The sequence below is a fragment of the Mercenaria mercenaria genome, chromosome 15 (genome assembly GCF_021730395.1).
Source record: "Mercenaria mercenaria strain notata chromosome 15, MADL_Memer_1, whole genome shotgun sequence".
In the NCBI taxonomy this organism is placed as follows: domain Eukaryota; kingdom Metazoa; phylum Mollusca; class Bivalvia; order Venerida; family Veneridae; genus Mercenaria; species Mercenaria mercenaria.
The window spans coordinates 7,424,454-7,443,675 of NC_069375.1; the positions used below are offsets into that span (position 1 = coordinate 7,424,454).

At 33.6% G+C, this 19,222-nt stretch overlaps 1 protein-coding gene across 1 annotated transcript; it reads left to right on the forward strand.

Moving 5' to 3' along the window:
- The first annotated feature begins 214 nt into the window (after positions 1-214).
- On the forward strand, positions 215-10,974 carry LOC128548894 (ovomucoid-like). Its single transcript, XM_053524468.1, has 4 exons — positions 215-606; positions 9,048-9,270; positions 9,892-10,266; positions 10,818-10,974. Exons 1-4 carry the CDS (start codon positions 579-581, stop codon positions 10,897-10,899), a joined length of 708 nt encoding a protein of 235 aa, XP_053380443.1. The 5' UTR covers positions 215-578; the 3' UTR covers positions 10,900-10,974.
- The last annotated feature ends 8,248 nt before the right edge of the window (positions 10,975-19,222 follow it).

The following is a 19,222-nucleotide window of genomic DNA, read 5'->3' on the forward strand; positions in this document are numbered from 1 at the left end:
GAAAATTTGCGCATGTTTGAAACGATCTCCTTACTAAATTTCATTTTTGGGGTGTTTTTACCTGTCAGAGATACATTATTCTATTATCTAATTAATGAGAAAAAAATGTATGATTGCTTAATGTTTTCTTATAGTGTGGCGACTTTGATCTAACATTTATATCAAACTGCATTTCACCAGTGAGATGATAGGCTATACTGTGCTAGTCCATCGTATGACTGTAGACAAAATATTTATAAATGTACTTTTACATATGTTTCTAAGTCAACAAAGTACATTACAGTTTGGACAGGCTACCTCATTAGTATATGTTAAAATAACTTCTGCATTATAAACGATAAACGTATGTACCATTACTACGACTTTACGTAAAGGTGGAACAATTGCGGTATGGTAAATGTGTATGTTACCGGATGTGACCAATGGGAACACTGCATTGTGACACCACATTAATACATTTGCTGTAGGGTTTCCGAGAAGTATATCTTATTACTAATTTGGATGTACGATTGCTTACAGACGTCGCGTGGTCTTTCTTTTGTGATTACACTGGACATTAGTCATAAGACACTTTCAAGATGATTCATGCTAGTATAAATATATGCTGTAAGTTGAAAAGTTTATCTATAAAATCAGTTAAAGTAATGCAAAACTGAATCAGTGTAAACAATGTTAAAGAAGGACAAATAAAAAATGTACTTATATGATATAAATAGCAAATTAGCAGTTTCCATTTTGGTATGTATTACATTGATGCGTCCGAAATACGCACCCCTTAACATTTAAAACACGAATATATTTAGCTGATTTTTATTTTACACTATGGCCATAGACTTTTAGGATGATAGGTCAATAATAACTCTTTAAGACTTTTTCATGTTTTGTGTGATTAAATTATGTTCTGATGTTAATTTTCTTACAATCTAAAAATATTCATATGTCAGATATAAATACAGTTTGATTAACGTAAGAAATAAATCACGATTTAGTTCTGTTCATTTGAGTATATCTTTTATTACGGTAGTTTGCAAAAATATACAGAATGATACACACATCATTCCGTTTCAAAGAGTAAAACAGCTTTGTTAGATTTATAGAAACATTTCACTTAAAATATCACACCCATGCCTTTATATAAATCACGTTGTTAAAAATATCGCATTTTTTTTTAGATATATTAAAACATTTTGGTTCAATTCCTGCGCACTGAGCTTTGAACCGTGATAAATCAGGTGAAAAACCACTCGACGGCCTTCTTTATTTTTATTCTTACATGGTCATTGAAATTTTCTGATAGTTTTTTTTTTGCTTGGCTTCATTTATCCAAGTAGTAATAAACCGGACGTCATGCCAGCATTTGGCGTCATAATGGACTTCATAATGATGTCTTACCGGTTCGCGCGTCAACCGTTGTTTATCGCAAATTCTAACACAACCGAATTCATTTTCATAGCTGATTATTGTGTATTTTTATGTATCAATACATTTTCCTGACGTCACAATTATTACGTCAGTCGCGCATGAAAAGAAATCAACATAAAATAGAAAATAGGCAAATACTTGCATTTTAATGGATGTCGTCAAGGATATACTTTAAAGTCCATCGTAACGTGTTAGAATCGAAATAATATATCTAATTTAGTGATTTGCTATTCATTGTTTGTCGTTCTGATGCGTATTATTATATCACTCGAGCTACGCCCCCGTGATTTTAATCCTGATTTTTTAAATGTACAGAGATTGACTACTAACTTCTTTGTTTAACTTGCAACCAAATCCAGCTGTCAGAATGTGCAATTTATTTAATGGTATATCACCATGAATAATTCCACTCAAGTATTCTTTTTGAGACCACGAACCTTTTAATCTAAATACATAAGTGCCTGGATACTTGTAACTAACCAATATTATAACACATTAATCACGGTAATGCGACAAATATGCAAAATCTATTTCCATTTACCGATTACCTCCCTTTTAATTGCGTTAACTGATTTTTTTTCAGGAAAATGATATATTCGATCGCGGATAATGTCACAAAAGTGTAATAAGTGTTGTTTTAAGGGTTTTGAATTGAAAAATGAATATTATATTACAAACATTTTACAGTAATTTTGATAAAAGAAGAAAGACCGATAGCTATTTATAAACCACAATGAATATTTTTGTCTTTTTCCGAAATATATTATTTATTTACATTATTTCAACTTTGCATTCCTATAAAGATAAATTATATAACAATCAAAAGTTTGTCATGATTCATTAAAAATATAACTACTAAGAACATTTTTATCAAAATAACGGAAGTCGTTGCGCATGAATAAACTTGAGAGTAAACCTGCTTTTAATACTATAAATAGAAAGATATTAACACAAAACACTTAAATCCCAAAAATCTTAAAGTTTTATTAAAAATTGAGCGAAATATGACGATTTAAAAAGAAATCTGCTGAAAATATCTTTTATATGAGTTGTCTGCCCCTGACAAGAGAAGGTGCGAAAAGTCAGTGTTCCATATCCAGATTTCTAATTGACATAACCTTCAATCATTTTATGTTCATGGTGTGTCTCTACTAAAAAGTGCAAGATCGAATGACTAATAAGCCGGGCTACTTTATTTTTTCAAATGCAGCACGGTAGTTCAAAAGAAATTAGTATATTTCAGCACCTCGCTTGAAGTTGAAAGTTTGTTAAATGCGATGAATATACATAAAATCTATATATAAAATGTATATTTTGAGTAGTGTTCCTGTATATTATAATATTCTCAGTTAACATTAAAATTGTCAAATCAAGTCATTAATATAGAAATAAAAGCGCATAACACAATAAGCCGGAAAAGATATGCGGTAACATAAATATATAATACTGCCTTGTGAACGTAAAAAGATATTTAATTGGTAATTGATGAATTAATCAACATAATCTTTTCACTAATGAGCTTATAATGACGAAAACATATGTTAAATTAGTGAAAATAATTTAAACCTTTGTCTGTATGTACTACGAGTTGTATACAGGTAAACTGGTGAACTGCAGTAAATGGCGAAAGACACACACTTGTGAAATTCTGATTGTGTGTGAGATATGTGTATGACCAGAACCGGCGTACCGGGGAATAAATTTCTATCGCTCAGAATAAGCTCAAATTTCGAGAGATGACTAATTTGAAGGTCAGGAATAACGTGGTATTGTTAAAATGAATTGGGGAATTCCCCGGTTTGAGGCGTATCCCCAGTACGTTGGTGTGTATTCATACGAAATTACGCAGTTGGCAGCGTTTACAAACCCACGCAGGTGCACACATACACGCACGCGCGCGCACACACAAGTGACTGATTAGTTTTTTCTATGTTGAGATTAAATCATACGGCAACCATGAATTGGCAAAGTTTATTCCATATAAAGGCTTTTTTACAAGCATGCGATAACAATAAAAATACCGTTATAGCCTAAAACATGTCGGACATAATAAAATAAAACGAAACAGCACATGTATTATTCAATGAATGTACAAGATAAATACGGAATGAATAAACCCAAGATTGAAAAAATACCAGAAAATATCTGTTAACATTTACAGTTATGTCAGTGGAGAATGAGTCTAATTAAAACAGACTAGAATATTCATACATATGACAAAGAGAAGAAGTCAGGAAGTATTCAATTCAATTCAATAGTTTATTTACGTCTCATCATATGTATGTCACAATAAAACATAATAAAATCTTGTTTAAATACATATGCCTTTCTTTACAGAATTACAAGAGACGGGTAAGCATAGCTTACTTTAATTAATATTGCTGTTATTTATACTATACATGTCATTTTATTTCTAAAACATTTAAAAAGAAAAAAAAAAGAAAATAAAAAAAAGAAGTTGTGAACCGATCTATTCTTGACAACTGGAAAAAGGTATTTATAAACCGAGATCCGAGAGGCGTTACCTTGGCTTTGCTTTTACAAGACTGTTAACACACACACATCAACAAAGAAAAAAAGTCAAAACTATTGCTTCTAAGGTATTCAAGAAGATTGATGTGACCTGGAACAACTGATACGTATTAGACCTTCCTGATGTGACGTTAACAACATTTTGACCAAGAAATTCAAATCTTTTATTAAGTACACATACAGGGCCATAATTTTGTCGAAATGTATGGAAGGATTATGGTTCTTGGTCTGTTTACTCATTTAGTGATGGTACACTAGCATTAAGTTTCAAAGGCATATTTCTTAAAATTGATAAACCAACACCAACGTACAAATGTCAACCGCCTCATGTAGAATTCATTTATTTCCTCCTGTGATCAGACATGCTAAAAACAACAATAATAGTACTTCTAAAATGATTTAAAAGAAATTCATCCTGTCAAATCAAATTTGATATAAGATGTTAGATTCACAACATCCTTTTACTACCATGTACATATAAAATATGATAATAGTCCTACTATAAAATATACTTATTATCTACAGTAGACTAAACTTCTTCTATGTTTTAAAATATTAAAGCAGGCTTTGGCTGTAAACTTAGCAGTACAATGGTTTGCAAATAGAGTATTTAATTTCTTATCATCAGATAAATTTTCAAAATTACTAACAATAGCTCTGATAGATGCATACAACTCTTCCCTAGATTGCATATAGAGTGGACAGTGTAACAAGACATGTTTTTCATCTTCAACAAGATCAGTACAGTTAAAACAGGTTCTTTTTTGTATAGGTATGTTTCATACCTCCCAGTTTCTAGTCGAATTGGTGCTACACCACACCTAAATAAAGCCATTGCTCTACGATAATGGAATGGTAAACGCTGTTTTACATAATTTTCAGTCTCAAAGACAGACTTAAAGTTTCTATAAGTTCTTAACTTATTTCTACCCTTTCCTGTAACTTAAGATACTCCATATAAAGACTGTTTCCATTTAACAATTACAGTTACTAAATCATTGATATATAAATTAGATAGGACCGGCGACAATGGACAGCCTTGCTTAAAACCACAATTCACTTCAAACCATGGAGACTCAAAACCAATTAGTCTAATACAACACTGTATATCCTTATAAAGTGACACAACAGCACGGAAAAGTTTGCCTTGTAGACGAAACTTATTAATTTTTGACCTCAACATAGACCTCGGGATGAAATCGTATGCTTTTCTAAAATCAATGAAAGCAGTGAACGTGCTCTTTTTCTTAAGTTTCCTTGTTTCTATTATACTGGTTAAAGTATGTACATGATCAATTGTACTTTTACCTTTATAAAACCATTTTGTTCATCATGAATTATTTCATTAGACATACACCATTTACTTTAATACTAAATACTAAATACTACAGTACACTTTATAGATGGACGAGGCTAGTGTAATACCCCTATTAGGACAACGGATCTCTAGGGTCGGATGTTGACGATTTAGGGACTGGTGTAATAATTCCATTAGACCATGCAGATGGCACCATACTCCTATTGTAACACTGATTAAAAAGATTTACCAGCGTGTGAATGGCAGAGTCATTTTTAAGAAGTTCTGCAGGTATATTGTCTAAACCAGGAGATTTACCAGATTTAGCTCGTACAATAGCATGGAGTGTTTCTTCAACTGATATAACCGAGTTAAAATGTAAACCATCATCATCTTTCCCATTGATATCAAAATCAGACACTGAAAAATCAAAAGCAGAAAGTTCACTCCCATCATTTGTGTTCAAAAGGCAGGAGAAATCGTGCGCCCATTTGTCTAGAACTTTGTCAGCATTTAAGCTTTGCGACCTTTGCCTGGAAAATGCCAGACACTGATATTTCTACAGATGGCATCCTCAGACTTCTCGGGAAGCTCAACACGTATGAAGGCAACAATACTGATGAAGTGCCTAATCGAACACTGAAGGAATTAGTGAAACACTGTGCCCCATAACCTTTGCAGTACAGTCAAACCTGTCTGTAAAGACCACCCTTAGGAGAGCCAAAATGCGGTCTTTATTGGGAGGTGGTCTTTATTCACGGGTTAAAATACACTGTAAGTGGCTCAGTTGGCCACGTTATTCAAAATCATCACTAACCTGGTAGATATTCCTGCCTATTAATTAATATCTCACTCTTGTATGAAGCCGCATCACATCTACCCCCCCCCCCTCCCACCCCCGCGCCACAACCACCCCCACACGCGTAGTATTCAAGTGTAACTTAGCCGAAGTACGGTGTTTATGTAGAAGTGTCACTGGTATCATTGCAACAAAACTTCTTTCTGAAGAGATACGCTAACCAGAAATTCCTTAATTAGAGCGTAAAATGACAATGGAATTTTCCAGTTTAAAACTTGGAGTGACAAAAGTCATTAAAAACTCCCTTAATACATTACTACTTAGTTTATACCTCTGTTTGTATTGTTCTGACACTGTTTGATAAACATCCGTCACGCAGTTCATGTCAGGTTGTTTACAGTTTTTCTGGTGGCCCATAAAATGTCCAAGCGAAATGATTTACGGAAAAAATGAGTACGTGAGTAGAAGTTGTTAAAAGGATCTTCTATTTTAGCTCACGAGCCGCTTAAAAAGGGGCCACGCACTACTGGTTGAACAAAAATGAGAGGACAATCAAAATATTTCTAAAGCAAAGTTATCGATATAATATCTTGACCATTATAAAAGAAAGCCGGACTTAAAAACTAAAAGTTATTATTATCATTAACAGGACCGACAATGTCAATTTCTTAGAAAGAGAAGAGCAAGCGATCATAATTTCGGAAAGAAACTGCTCCAATCAGTTGCTTCCGTACTGTGTAAATAACAAATGAAATCAGCCTTTTTAACAAACCTTTGATACAAGAAAATTTACATTATTACAAAAAAGTACATAATAAGAAAAATCACGTTTTAGACCAATGTTGATGTCCTTCGTCTAACACCTGGGCATTTCAGTCAAAGCCTGAATGATACCTCGCTATCATACACTTCTATTTCTATTGCGAAAATATGTATAAAAAAGAAAATGAATTTTCTGTCACAGAACATAGATAATATCATGTTGAAACATTTGGTCAGTGGTGGTTTTACATTTCGTTAGATACTGTGTGTGTGTGTGTGTGCGTGCGTGCGTGCGTGCGTGCGTGCGTGCTTGCGTGCGTGCGTGTGTGTGTGTGTGTGTGTGTGTGTTCGGTTTTAACGTCTTTTTCAACAATTTTTCAGTCATATAAACGACGATGTCTACTTGTAGCAGTGAGCACAATGCCCAGCTTTATAGTGCTGCCTCACTGGAATATCATGCCGTAGACACGTGACATGATACCCCACCCAGTCACATTATACTGACACCGGGCTGACCAGTCCTAGCACTACCCTCTTAATGCCTGGTATGACGCGGCCGGGGATCGAACCCACGACCCCCCCCCCCCCACTCGAAGCGGTCGCTCTACCACTAGGCTACCGAGTCGGTTGTAAGGCGTTATTGTTATAAATCGCAGGGTTGTCTTTTTAACAACGATATATTATCTTATATATCTTTAACACTCACATGTACCATTGGGACACATTTTGTCGCTATAGATCCAAATTCGGCCGAATTCTGGTGGTCAACACAAAAATGTTGCCTTTTTTGGCGTAATTTAAATGCCCTACAAAATGTCCTACAAAATCGTGATATGCGGCAATGATGTTATCAGATTTTGCAGATTAAAAATCACGATTTGTCTTATCTCTCTCCACAACCAGCAAAGGTTAGCCAGAGTGTGTTCGTCCGCCTTGTAGACAACATTAATTATATCGACGATGAAGATATTTGTTCCATTTTTCGTTTTAGATTTGTATTTTTATATTTTACTTAACAAATAATCAATACCTTCGAGTGGTTTGTCGTCTTATTTATCACGGTTCAGATTTCAGACGCCCAGGAACTGAACCACGAGGGCGTTGTTTCTATTACTAAACATCTTAACGATGCACCATGGTAAATTAGACGATAGAACACATGACAGCCTTGATTTTTTTTTTCATTCTTATATGTTCATCAAAATAATTTTGGTGAAAATTATGCTGAGCTTCATCTATTCCATTTGTAATTAACCGAACCTCATGCGGCAATTCGACGTCATAATTTACGTGATAATAATCTCTTACAGCTCCCCGCGCGTCAATTGTTGTTTATCGCAGAATATAGATCTACGGAACTGTAACAGTAATGCACGTTTTAAACCGCATTTTGAAATATTATTCACAGTGAAAATTTCTGATCTATGTGTTTTAGTAACGTTTCGAGATTTAAATGTTTAAAATTATTCAAAATGTTTATACCTAGGATATAGATCTAGATACTCTAGATCTACCGAGACTTTAACAGAAAGAAATAACATGATTATTGTTATTATTATTACTAGCTTCTAATTGTTGTTATTATTACTGTTATGTAGACTATAGTTATTGTTATTATTAATTAGACTGCGATTGTTCCAAAAGGAAAAGGGCTTTTTTTAAATAGACATGTAGGCCTACCGGAATTTGGTTGAAACATTGCCTGTTCTGGATACCATAACTTAACCAATTTTATTGAATCATAAATGTAAACATTTTCAACAAAGTTCATGAAAACATACCTTAGAATGTTTAAATTCACACAAAAAAGATAAAAAAAATAACGATTCCATACAGCCTGTTTGTTTTTAAATTGTAGTACCGTCACAACTGCCATGGCGGGCAAAACATTGCAGACAGCGGTTACGGCCCATTTGAAACTGTGTTCTGAATTTGTTACATGTTTTATGTCAGATCAAAAGAAAAATACTAGAATCTAGTAATAAGAAATGTTTAAAAGTAAGGAAGAGTTGATGGCATTTCATTGGAGGAAATTATAGCGGGACAGACTTCAGGCATGATGTCTGGTTAGGATTCAATAGCTGCTGCACGGGATTCGTTTCACTGAGCTGAAGTTTTGTAGCTACAGGTTGACATGAATTTGACTTTTTTAACTAAAGTATCCTATCTGTCACTTGAAAGATTCAAGCACGTAGGGTCTCATACCTAAACTGAATGTTTCATTTTACATGTCAGTTGTGATCGTGGCTTCGCAAGGTCACAGCAATGAGCACCACAGTCACAATAACCATGGTGGAAGCGTTCCAGATTCCGGACAAGTTGATGCCGCCATTGTCGATATAGAACTCCATTACAACGAAAAATTGTGCCTCGAATTGCTTCTTGTAGATTGTGCGACACATGTAACACAGGGGGACGAGAAAGTCTGCGGAAGTGACGGTGTTACTTACGATAACCAGTAAGATAATCACTTAGTTGTAAAACACCAGTTGAATTTGTTTCAGAACTCATTCCATTGTTTGATATATGACTAGCCAGTTTATATTCGACAGTTACTTATTTTGTTTGGTGACTTGAAAAAAAAAAGAAAAAAAATCTGATTTTATGTAATAAAACATTTGATGAATGGCTGGCCAGTCAAACAATTTTGACCATCGTCAGTCAAACAATATGTGTAAACTGGTGGTCGAACTAGATAATGATATAGGCTATTGAATGGAGATTTGAGAAGTTTAGAAGGGTATCGTTTAGTTGTTGAACAAAATTCTGAAATGTAAGTTCCATTTAAAGTGTCCGTTTAGTTTGTGATGTGACTGACACATTTTTGTTACGAACATACAATCTACAAATTTCATGTTAAATCTAATGTTTGAAAATTGGTTTCTCATATATTTGTCAAACGTTTGTTTATTGATTAACATAGTAAGTTAACAAATAGTACTGAATCCATAGTTTTCAATTACCTCCCTTTATGACAAGTTCATGAACAATATTGACATTTCTATTGCACAGGAGAAAGAGTGTTGTTTTCAGATGTTTTTCTCTATCTTTTATATAAAAAAATGTTGTTCGATTTCAGTTGTAAATTCTCGCATGCCGTGTGCGAGTTCAAACACGCCGCCCATCATTTAAAACTTGCTAGCCATGGCGAATGCCCACCACCAACAGCAGCACCTGTTTCAACAATGCCATCTGCAACAGCGGCACCTGCTTCAACAATGCCACCTGCAACAGCGGCACCTGCCATACAAACAGGGACAGGTTCTATGGGCATGACGACAACCGTTGCTACGACAACCACGACGGTGATGATGACAACAACTACAGCAGCAACTACAGTGGACCCAATTCACTCTATCGTTCAAAACGTGTTCTGTCAGAACGCTGCAAGCATTTCTTGTGCCAATGATTTCCAGATCATTTGTGGATCTGACGGACAGCTGTACCCTAACCAGTAAGTTAGGAAAAACTGAAATCATCTGATTTATTTCAATATTTTGGAGTTTTTTTTTCAAATTTAAAGTATGCCATTTAAACACTTATGGATAGACAGCATTATGTGCTTCTACAGTGTACGATATAATCTTCAAAGTGGAGTTTGAGAATAAAAGCTGATCATCGAATTTAATCTTTTAAAGCCTTGATGCAGAGTATTTGTTATTAATTGCGAAAATATGGACAACTAACGGTTTACATGGCTATATTACCTTTCTGCTCACTTCAACCTTTCTAGACTGGTCACGACGTACATGACTACCCTAGATACCTTATCAAAAAGAAGTAGGACACATGTTTCAGACTAAATTACCTGTATAGAGATAGCCAATTAATTCCTTGTAAATTGATAATTGTAGAAAGGTAATAATTAAAGCTCCGCGAATAAGACATATTGTCGCCTTCGGCGCGGAATGTCTGTCGCTTGAGAAGACACCTCGTAATATTATCATTTTATTATCATGTAGATACATATTGCTTTCTTGAACATTCTTTATTTCATTTCTTTAGGTGCGAGATGTCGAAACAGAAATGTGTCGATCCGACACTTACCGTGGCTGACAAGTCGACATGTCCGATACCAGGTCGATAAGTCGATGTACCTATGTCACAGTACAGACTTAGTTTGTTCAATGTTTCTTTATCTCTAATAAATAAAAAAACATTTTGTTTCAATTGTTGCATTACTATCAGTCAAGAAATCTCCATGATAGGAAGTGAGTCCTAATAGTCCGTTAACCAACTTCGGGAATGTTACGTTTTCTTAGTTAATGTTTACAGTGGATTACTGAACAAATTGTAGGCAGAGATGTTAGCAGCTATTTTGATGCTACAACTTACGAATTTTATGTTGAGGTACTTTACTTCGTCTCTTGTGTTTAAATAAAATCTAATCAGCGAATAGTGATTCGTACATTACAACCAGAGTGCATTTTCGATGATTTTATGAACTACGCCTTTCATAAAAAAAGCTATGTACAGATTCCTCTGGCACATTATCTACAGCAAGTCCAGTGCAAGTCACTCAAGTTTATTTTAGTGAAAATTTGGAACTTCGTCTTATAGACATGTTTTCACTCCTGTTCTCGGTCTTCGTGTGATGTATTTCCCTGAAATTAACTCTCTATATATCAAAACCAGTGAGACCAGAAATGCATTGTAACCATTATGAAGGTCCTTGCATTATTTTACAATGTCATTACATCAGGATACGAATACAGTCACTGGACATAGCACTTGTCCCTTATGCTGTGGATGATGATGTGGTACAACTGTTTAAAGTTTAAATCAAATCTGTTTGTTAGTAACAGAGATAGAGTGAAAGTGCATTAAATCTTTAACCTGAAATTCTAAGTAATAAGGGGGATACCTCATAAAACACAGATGTCACAGTTATGGCCCTTGTGCCAAATGATGTAGGTGATGATGATGAACAATTAATTTTAGTTTGAATGAAATCCCTTTTGATATAACAGAGATATATTGAAAATTCATCAAATTCAACATAAAATTCTTAGTAAAAAGGGGGCATAATTCATGAAAAATTGGTGCCATTTGGTAATAACAGAGATAAAGTGAAAAGCGCGTCAAAACTTTCAAATTTTAAGCACAAATTAAAACATATTGGTGCAAGAGTTATTCTTTGTGTCATACGATGTGGATGATGATGTGGTACAACTGTTTAAAATTTAAATCAAATCTGTTTGTTAATAACAGAGATAGAGTGAAAGTGCATAAAAACTTTAACCTGAAATTCTAAGTAAAAAGGGGGATACCGCATAAAACACAGATGTCACAGTTATGGCCCTTGTGCCAAATGATGTAGGTGATGATGATTAACAATTAATTTTAGTTTGAGTGAAATCCCTTCTGATATAACAGAGATATATTGAAAATGCATCAAAATCAACATAACATTCTAAGTAAAAAGGGGGCATAATTCATGAAAAATTGGAGCAAGAGTTATGGACCTTGTATCATATGATGTGGGTGATGATGTGGAACAACTATCTTAAATTTAAATCAAATCCATTTAGTAATAACTGAGATAGAGTAAAAGTGCACCAAAACTTTAACCAAGATTCGGACGCGGAAGGACGCCGACTCCGACGCCGACACTTGGTCGAGTATGATAGCTTTCCATACTTTATATAGTCGAGCTAAATATGAAATAAAGTGGACGAATTTTTTACGCTACATGCGCGTGTCTGTGTGTGTGTTGTTTTTTTAAATAATGGTGATAAAATACAACTGTTTGAAGTGATATATTGTTTATATGCCAGCTTCTTTGTCGTTTACACCACCTAAAACGCGTTTATTTTATCCCCCATTGAAGACTGACGACTACCCCTCCGTCCCCAAAGATATATTTTTGGACATAACAAGATCTATAAGTGAAATGAATGTCTGCTTTTTAAAAGAAAATTATCAATGTAAGAAATGTAAGAAGCTGCTTGTTTAGTCTTCATATTAAAAGTAAAACAACAATATCAATTGTTCTTGGCGTAGATGCAAAACATTAAGTGTAAATTTGAAGTAAACTGTGTTTCCCAAGCTATGAAGCCACAAAAATGACCATAAACCAGTACCATATTAAATTTTTGATCACTTACATCAACTCTTTTACGTAAAAAGTCGCACATTTGTATTATACATGGAAACTAAAATTTTATGAAGCTGGAGAAAAGGAATAAAAGAACAGATAAAGTGATCAAAGAATTTAGCATTGACACAACAACATTTATGTTTGCATGAAGTGATCAATTAGTTTAATTGTGTTTAATGAATAGGAAATTTGTATCAGTAAATGATATTTGTATCATTATGTAATGTGTATGGAAACTGGTGTTAAAGTGCAAGCTTTTTCAAGATAAGACAGTTTGGTGTAGATGTTGCTAAATTGTTGGGTAATACAATCTATGTGGAATAACTTTTATATACATATATGCACGCAGTTACATACTTACTTCCTTATAATTTGAAGCTGAATATTAAATAAAATAGACCGAACAACTAAAGTTAATAGGTTAGCATCTGAACAAAGTGTATAAATTATCTACTTATTTTCAAGGCTGCATGGAAATCATGCACAAACTAGTGCAAGCATGTAATTTAATCTTTCCAGTTTCGTACAGCTGACATCAGATCTTAAATGTAGCTTGAGCTGTACATTATTTATTATTAGTAGTATATATTATTATTATTATTTCGATGTGCAAACATATGACCAATTTTATAATACCGATCAAGTTTTAAATTTGACCGCTAAATGAAAACAAATGCCATATCACCGACCGATAGCGTACCGGTATCAGGGTATAAATGTGTATGCGCATTTGAACAATTCAGTTGGCTGACACAAAGAATAACTCTTGCACCAGTATGTTTTAATTTGTGCTTTAAATTTCAAAGTTTTGACGCACTTCCACTTTATCTCTGTTATTACCAAATGGCATCAATTTTTCATGAATTATGTCCCCTTTTTACTTAGAATTTTATGTTGATTTTGATGCATTTTCAATATATCTCTGTTATATCAGAAGGGATTTCATTCAAACTAAAAGTAATTGTTCATCATCATCACCTACATCATTTGAAACAAGGTCCATAACTGTGACATCTGTGTTTTATGAGGTATCCCCCATTTTTACTTAGAATTTCAGGTTAAAGATTTTATGCACTTTCACTCTATCTCTGTTACTAACAAACATATTTGATTTAAACTTTAAACAGTTGTACCACATCATCATCCACATCATATGACACAAATAATAACTCTTGCACCAATATGTTTTAATTTGTGCTTAAAATTTTAAAGTTTTGACGCACTTCCACTTTATCTCTGTTATTATCAAATGGATTTGATTCAAACTTAGAATAGTTGTACTACATCATCACCCACATCATATGATACAAAGGTCATAACTCTTGCACCAATATTACATGAATTTTGCCCCCTTTTTACTTAGAATTTCAGGTTAATTGTGGTGCACTTTCACCTTATATTTGTCATTACTTAATGAATTTGATTAAAACTTAAATTAGATTTTCCATATCATTATCCTCATCATATGACGCAAGGTCAGTAACTCAGTAATTTTATGAGTTATACGCCCTCTTTTACTTACAATTACATCCACATTAAACACTCCAGTGACAGCTACAGCTTCCTCAGATCGGCCCAATTTCACTATCCAGCATCGAAATAGTCGAGCGCGCTGATTTATATGACAGCTCTTGTTAATTGATGCACTGCAAAATAGTTGCTTTAACGAACAGTATATCGCTTTACCAGTCGAAATGTCTGGTGGCCATTTCAATAAAAATAAATATTAAAAAGGTTTTGTTGTTTTCTGGAGAGTAAAAATGAGTATTTCGATCATTAAACGTGTCAGTTAACATCTCATGTGGTTGGACATTAGCTCTACGGTGCCAAATTTCCTACCGTGTGCATTTTACTAGCCCTAAGACTTAAACAAAATCTTTGGCAGGTATTAAAATTAACAGCAATGTTGAATGAATGTACCTAGGATTGAAACGCCATCGATTTGTTATTTCCGAAAATTTGTCTTAAAATACCTGAATAGCATGAAAAACATCTTTTTTCAACCACCGGGACTATAAAACGACCCGTTCATTTCCCATGGGATGGCCAACCATATGGCCAATTTACTGCTAAAAGTTTTATGTGACTTTAAAAATAACGAAATCCGTGAACCCTGCACTCTGAGCGACAAAAACTAATGATTGGTGCCATATCGCTAATACGACTTAGGACTGGGAAACGGAGCTTCTTAATTCTTTTATTATCTTGAGCTGTTTGAAATGATCATTTTTCATTTTGGGTCATACTTTTTTGCAATCTTTAAATTTGATTCAACACGAGTATCTAAAAGTCTTAAATGATATCCAGTTAGCATAAACAACAAACTTATGTAAAACACACACACACATATGTAAAAGCAGTGACTAAATAGTTTTTTTTCTATGTTGAGATTAAATCATTCGGTAACCATGAATTGACAAAGTTTATTCCATATCAAGGCTTTTTACAAGCATGTGATAAGAATAAGAAATATACTAATTGAAATAAGTAGCAAGACATGTGTGACAAAATAAAAAAAAAGAAGAAAAAAAAATAATTTGCTGCCTAGAGAAAGAAATGTTAATAAACATATCTAGGCGACTGTCTGGTGTCTTGCTCAATCATTTGACATGAGTTAACACGTCATAAATTTCTTCTAAATGATACATGTGATAGGATGTTGTTTTCAGATGCTTTTCTCTATCATATATGTAAAACATGTTGTTCGATTTCAACTGTAAATTCGCGCATGCCACGTGTGAGTTCGCACACGGCGACAATCCCCTAAAGCTTGCTAGCCACGGCGAATGCTTACAACCGCAATAACAGCACCTGGCAAGACATGTGTGACAAAATAAAACAAATCGAAACAGCACATTATTATTCAAGGAATGTACAAGATAAATAGGGAATGAATAAACCGACAAAGGTAACCTTAGAAAATGCCCAGATTGAAAAAAAAACAACAACAATTTCTATTAAAATATACAATTATGTCAGTGGAAAATTAGTCTAATTAAAACAAACTAAAATATTCTTACAAAATAAATCAAGTTTAACAAGTCTAGATATACTACTACTATTCATGAGCTGACTTAACTTTAAAGTATTTGGATGTCTCGTATAATTAATGTGTAAATTAGAATATTATGAAAAATATAAAACTTCATTTTGTTATGAGCCTTATCTAGACATTGTTATAAATGATAGTTTGCGTAAGCAACTTACATGTTTTAGGTTAAGTACACACCATCTTGAAATTGAACTAAATAGATACAATGGTATTAATAATGAAAATCGCATTGGCATATGTTGTTATCAAAATAATGTTGAATCTGAGTACCACTTCATATTATATTGTCCACTTTATTCTGAAAATCGCCAAAATTATCTTGTGCCAGTACCATGGCCAAATCTGAATAAATTTATACATGTGATGTCAACAAATAGTAAGCGTATGTTATCAAATTATGTGAAAGCTGCCTTTGTAAAAAGATCTTTTACCCTATATAGTATGACTGTTTCTTAAAGCATGTATGATTGTTTTTCATTTTGCTATTGTATTGTCATTGTTGTGTATGCCTTGGCCATATTCTCTTTACACTGTGTTAGATGGCCAAAGGCAATATTTTTGCCGATTTGCCTAATAAACTGAACTGTATAATAATTAGGAATGTATTTTTTCTCAAATTTGTGAAAAATGAACACTCTAACAAATAATGAAATTCGTCACAGGTCTAAGCAATTATAATTACAAAGTTGACAAGTACGTTGACATCTTTCAATGCCTAAAAAAGTATATCTTTTTCAACAGGAAAGTTATGATTCATAATTCTAAACTTACAGAGTGCATGTACTATTTTTTTAAGTAAAGTATCTATGTACCGATATTTGTCAAAGGTCTGAATATTGATGCAATACTAGAATGTTTTATTCAATCCGTTCTTTAGATTACCTCCCTTTATGGCTCTTACCGTAAAAGTCCATGTGCAGTATTCAAAGTAGCGTTTTTTTCTAACCATATAATTGTACATAACATCTATTTGGAAAGTTCTTTCATCTGTTTTCAACATACAATTTAAAGTCCAGCTGAAATAGATGTGTGTGTAAAAAGGGTGGAGGAAATTATAGTGTTTAACCCAATATACGAAACTCTTCCTGTTACCAGTAGGAAATAATAAGTTTCCAAATATGACTTTTCTAATTTTGACTGGGGCAGTCGTTTTAAGAAAAGTCAAGCTACACGCAGGAGTTGCTTCCCTTCAACTACAGAAATCTCTACCTATAGGAAAGGAAGATCACTGCGTAGAAGATTGAAGAAAAGAACTATTATTTTTTATTAGTCCGATTTCTTTATTTCTAAAGCATCAACTTCAAATACTTATACGGCATTATCGTTAATTCTAATATGACTATCAATGCTTTAATCATCACAACGATATAATGTTGACGTCACGTCGACGTGTTATTTAGCGCCATGTTTACATCTAGAAATAGCGCTTTCAAATTTGATCAAATGTTTTACTTAATAGCATGTTTAAAACGAAATGTCACATTGAACAACTGTCTTGATTAATTTACACATAAATAATTTGGTTATTTGCTTAGCAGAATAATTCGCCATCTGAACTCTTCCGCAAGTCGTATTACCATTTCCGGTCCTGGCGTGCATAAACAAAGAGCGTGACGACCTAACAGTTGGCGTCATGCATGCGCGAAGAAACAGTTTTCTCATATTTGATCTAAATTTTACAATAAAATTCATATTAGAATCATTGCGCCCTTGTGAAATTATTACGCCCGGCGTATAAACGCCGATCGTGTATAAATAAGTGTTAAAGCACCGTTTTGCTATAATTTATTTCTTAATTTAACACATCTAAATGCACAGCAACCAAAAATGCCTTTATAAAACATTCCCCAAAAACACACTATGTGCAGTAAGATGCGCATATGCCACTTAAGGTATTAGGCCCATAATAGAGTACCTCCTTCTTGAAGAGTATTCAATTCCTACCATAAACCTACTTTGACAGCAATTTTCAGGGGGGCGTAGGTTCAAGCCCTACTGGAACGAAATTTTTATTCCTCGTTTTCCTTTTTTTCTAGTAAGTTTTTACTTCTTTCAAGACTTGTTATTGATTTATTGTACAAAAATGGAAAAAAAATCATTTGATATGCGATTTCTTGCTGTTAAAAGTGAATTTACCTCTAAAACAGAAGGGGTAGAGTTAGACATCTTTATTTATCATCTTAAAGGATATTATACGTGCGTGTTAAATACTGTATGTAACTCTTAATTGTATTTCATTAAACTCAGTTCGTGCCGTTTCAAATCATAGGAGATTATATGATTAATGACAATGTTTGCTTCATTTAAAGTACAGTAATGCCAGTTTAGAGCCAGTGCAATTGTTAGATTACAATGCAGTTCTTTAGTTCATCCTCTCTATTTAAGATATTAACGAACATACTTAGTTTCTCTATGCAATAATCAATAACATTTATATGTATTTCTATGTTTTTATGTGCGAGTGTAACTATGTGTACGCTTGTGTATATATGTGTGTGTGTGTGTGTGTGTGCGCGCCTGCGTGCGTACGTGTGCGTGTTATTTGAATGTGTCACGTTGTATTTGTTAATACATCTGTTTGTAACAAGATACTTTATGTATACGTTACAAGAAATAAACTTTGAATCTTGAATCTTTAAAAATACTGAGTTACATGCGGTAAAAGTTCTCTATTTTTCCTTCATTCTTTAGATAACATATTGTGGAAGAAATGTAGGTAGGTTTTACTTCTGCCCCAAGGTTATTTTTGAATGAAGTGAGCAAAATTCAAAACAGACCCGCAGGATTCGACCATAATTTTTCAATATTGGAGTTGGAATTCTGTCTGATTAAATCCGGTTACTCGAGGCACCCTAGAAAAAATGATATTGAGTTTTTATTTTAAGTTTTATGATTGTTTACCAATAGTTTGATGTTTCTTTCATAAAAAATAATGGAATAATAAATTCTCTGAAAACGTTTTGGATAAAGGCCACCACTTTGAAATTTATCTCTACTTGAGCTTTAGGAAATACCATAAATTAGACAAAATTTATAAAAAAAACGGCACGGTAAAAGTTTTTAAAAATTTGCATATAAGTGCGAAGCACGGTCAGCTGTAAGAATATACCCAGCAAATGCCATTTTTAAACATTACTATTAGGGGCCCAATACCTTAAAATAAAATTCACAATTTCTTAATTTTTTTTCTGGACTTACTGAAAATAACAACTTAGCAGTTTTTAAATCACACCGGGACTAAAATGTTTGATTTCTGTC

Coding starts and splice junctions, on each gene's coding strand:
- LOC128548894 (XM_053524468.1), top strand. CDS start 579: ATGATTCATGCTAGTATAAATATATGCT. Junction 607..9,047: donor TGCTAGTATAAATATATGCT/GTAAGTTGAAAA, acceptor TTTACATGTCAG/TTGTGATCGTGGCTTCGCAA. Junction 10,267..10,817: donor GGACAGCTGTACCCTAACCA/GTAAGTTAGGAA, acceptor TCATTTCTTTAG/GTGCGAGATGTCGAAACAGA.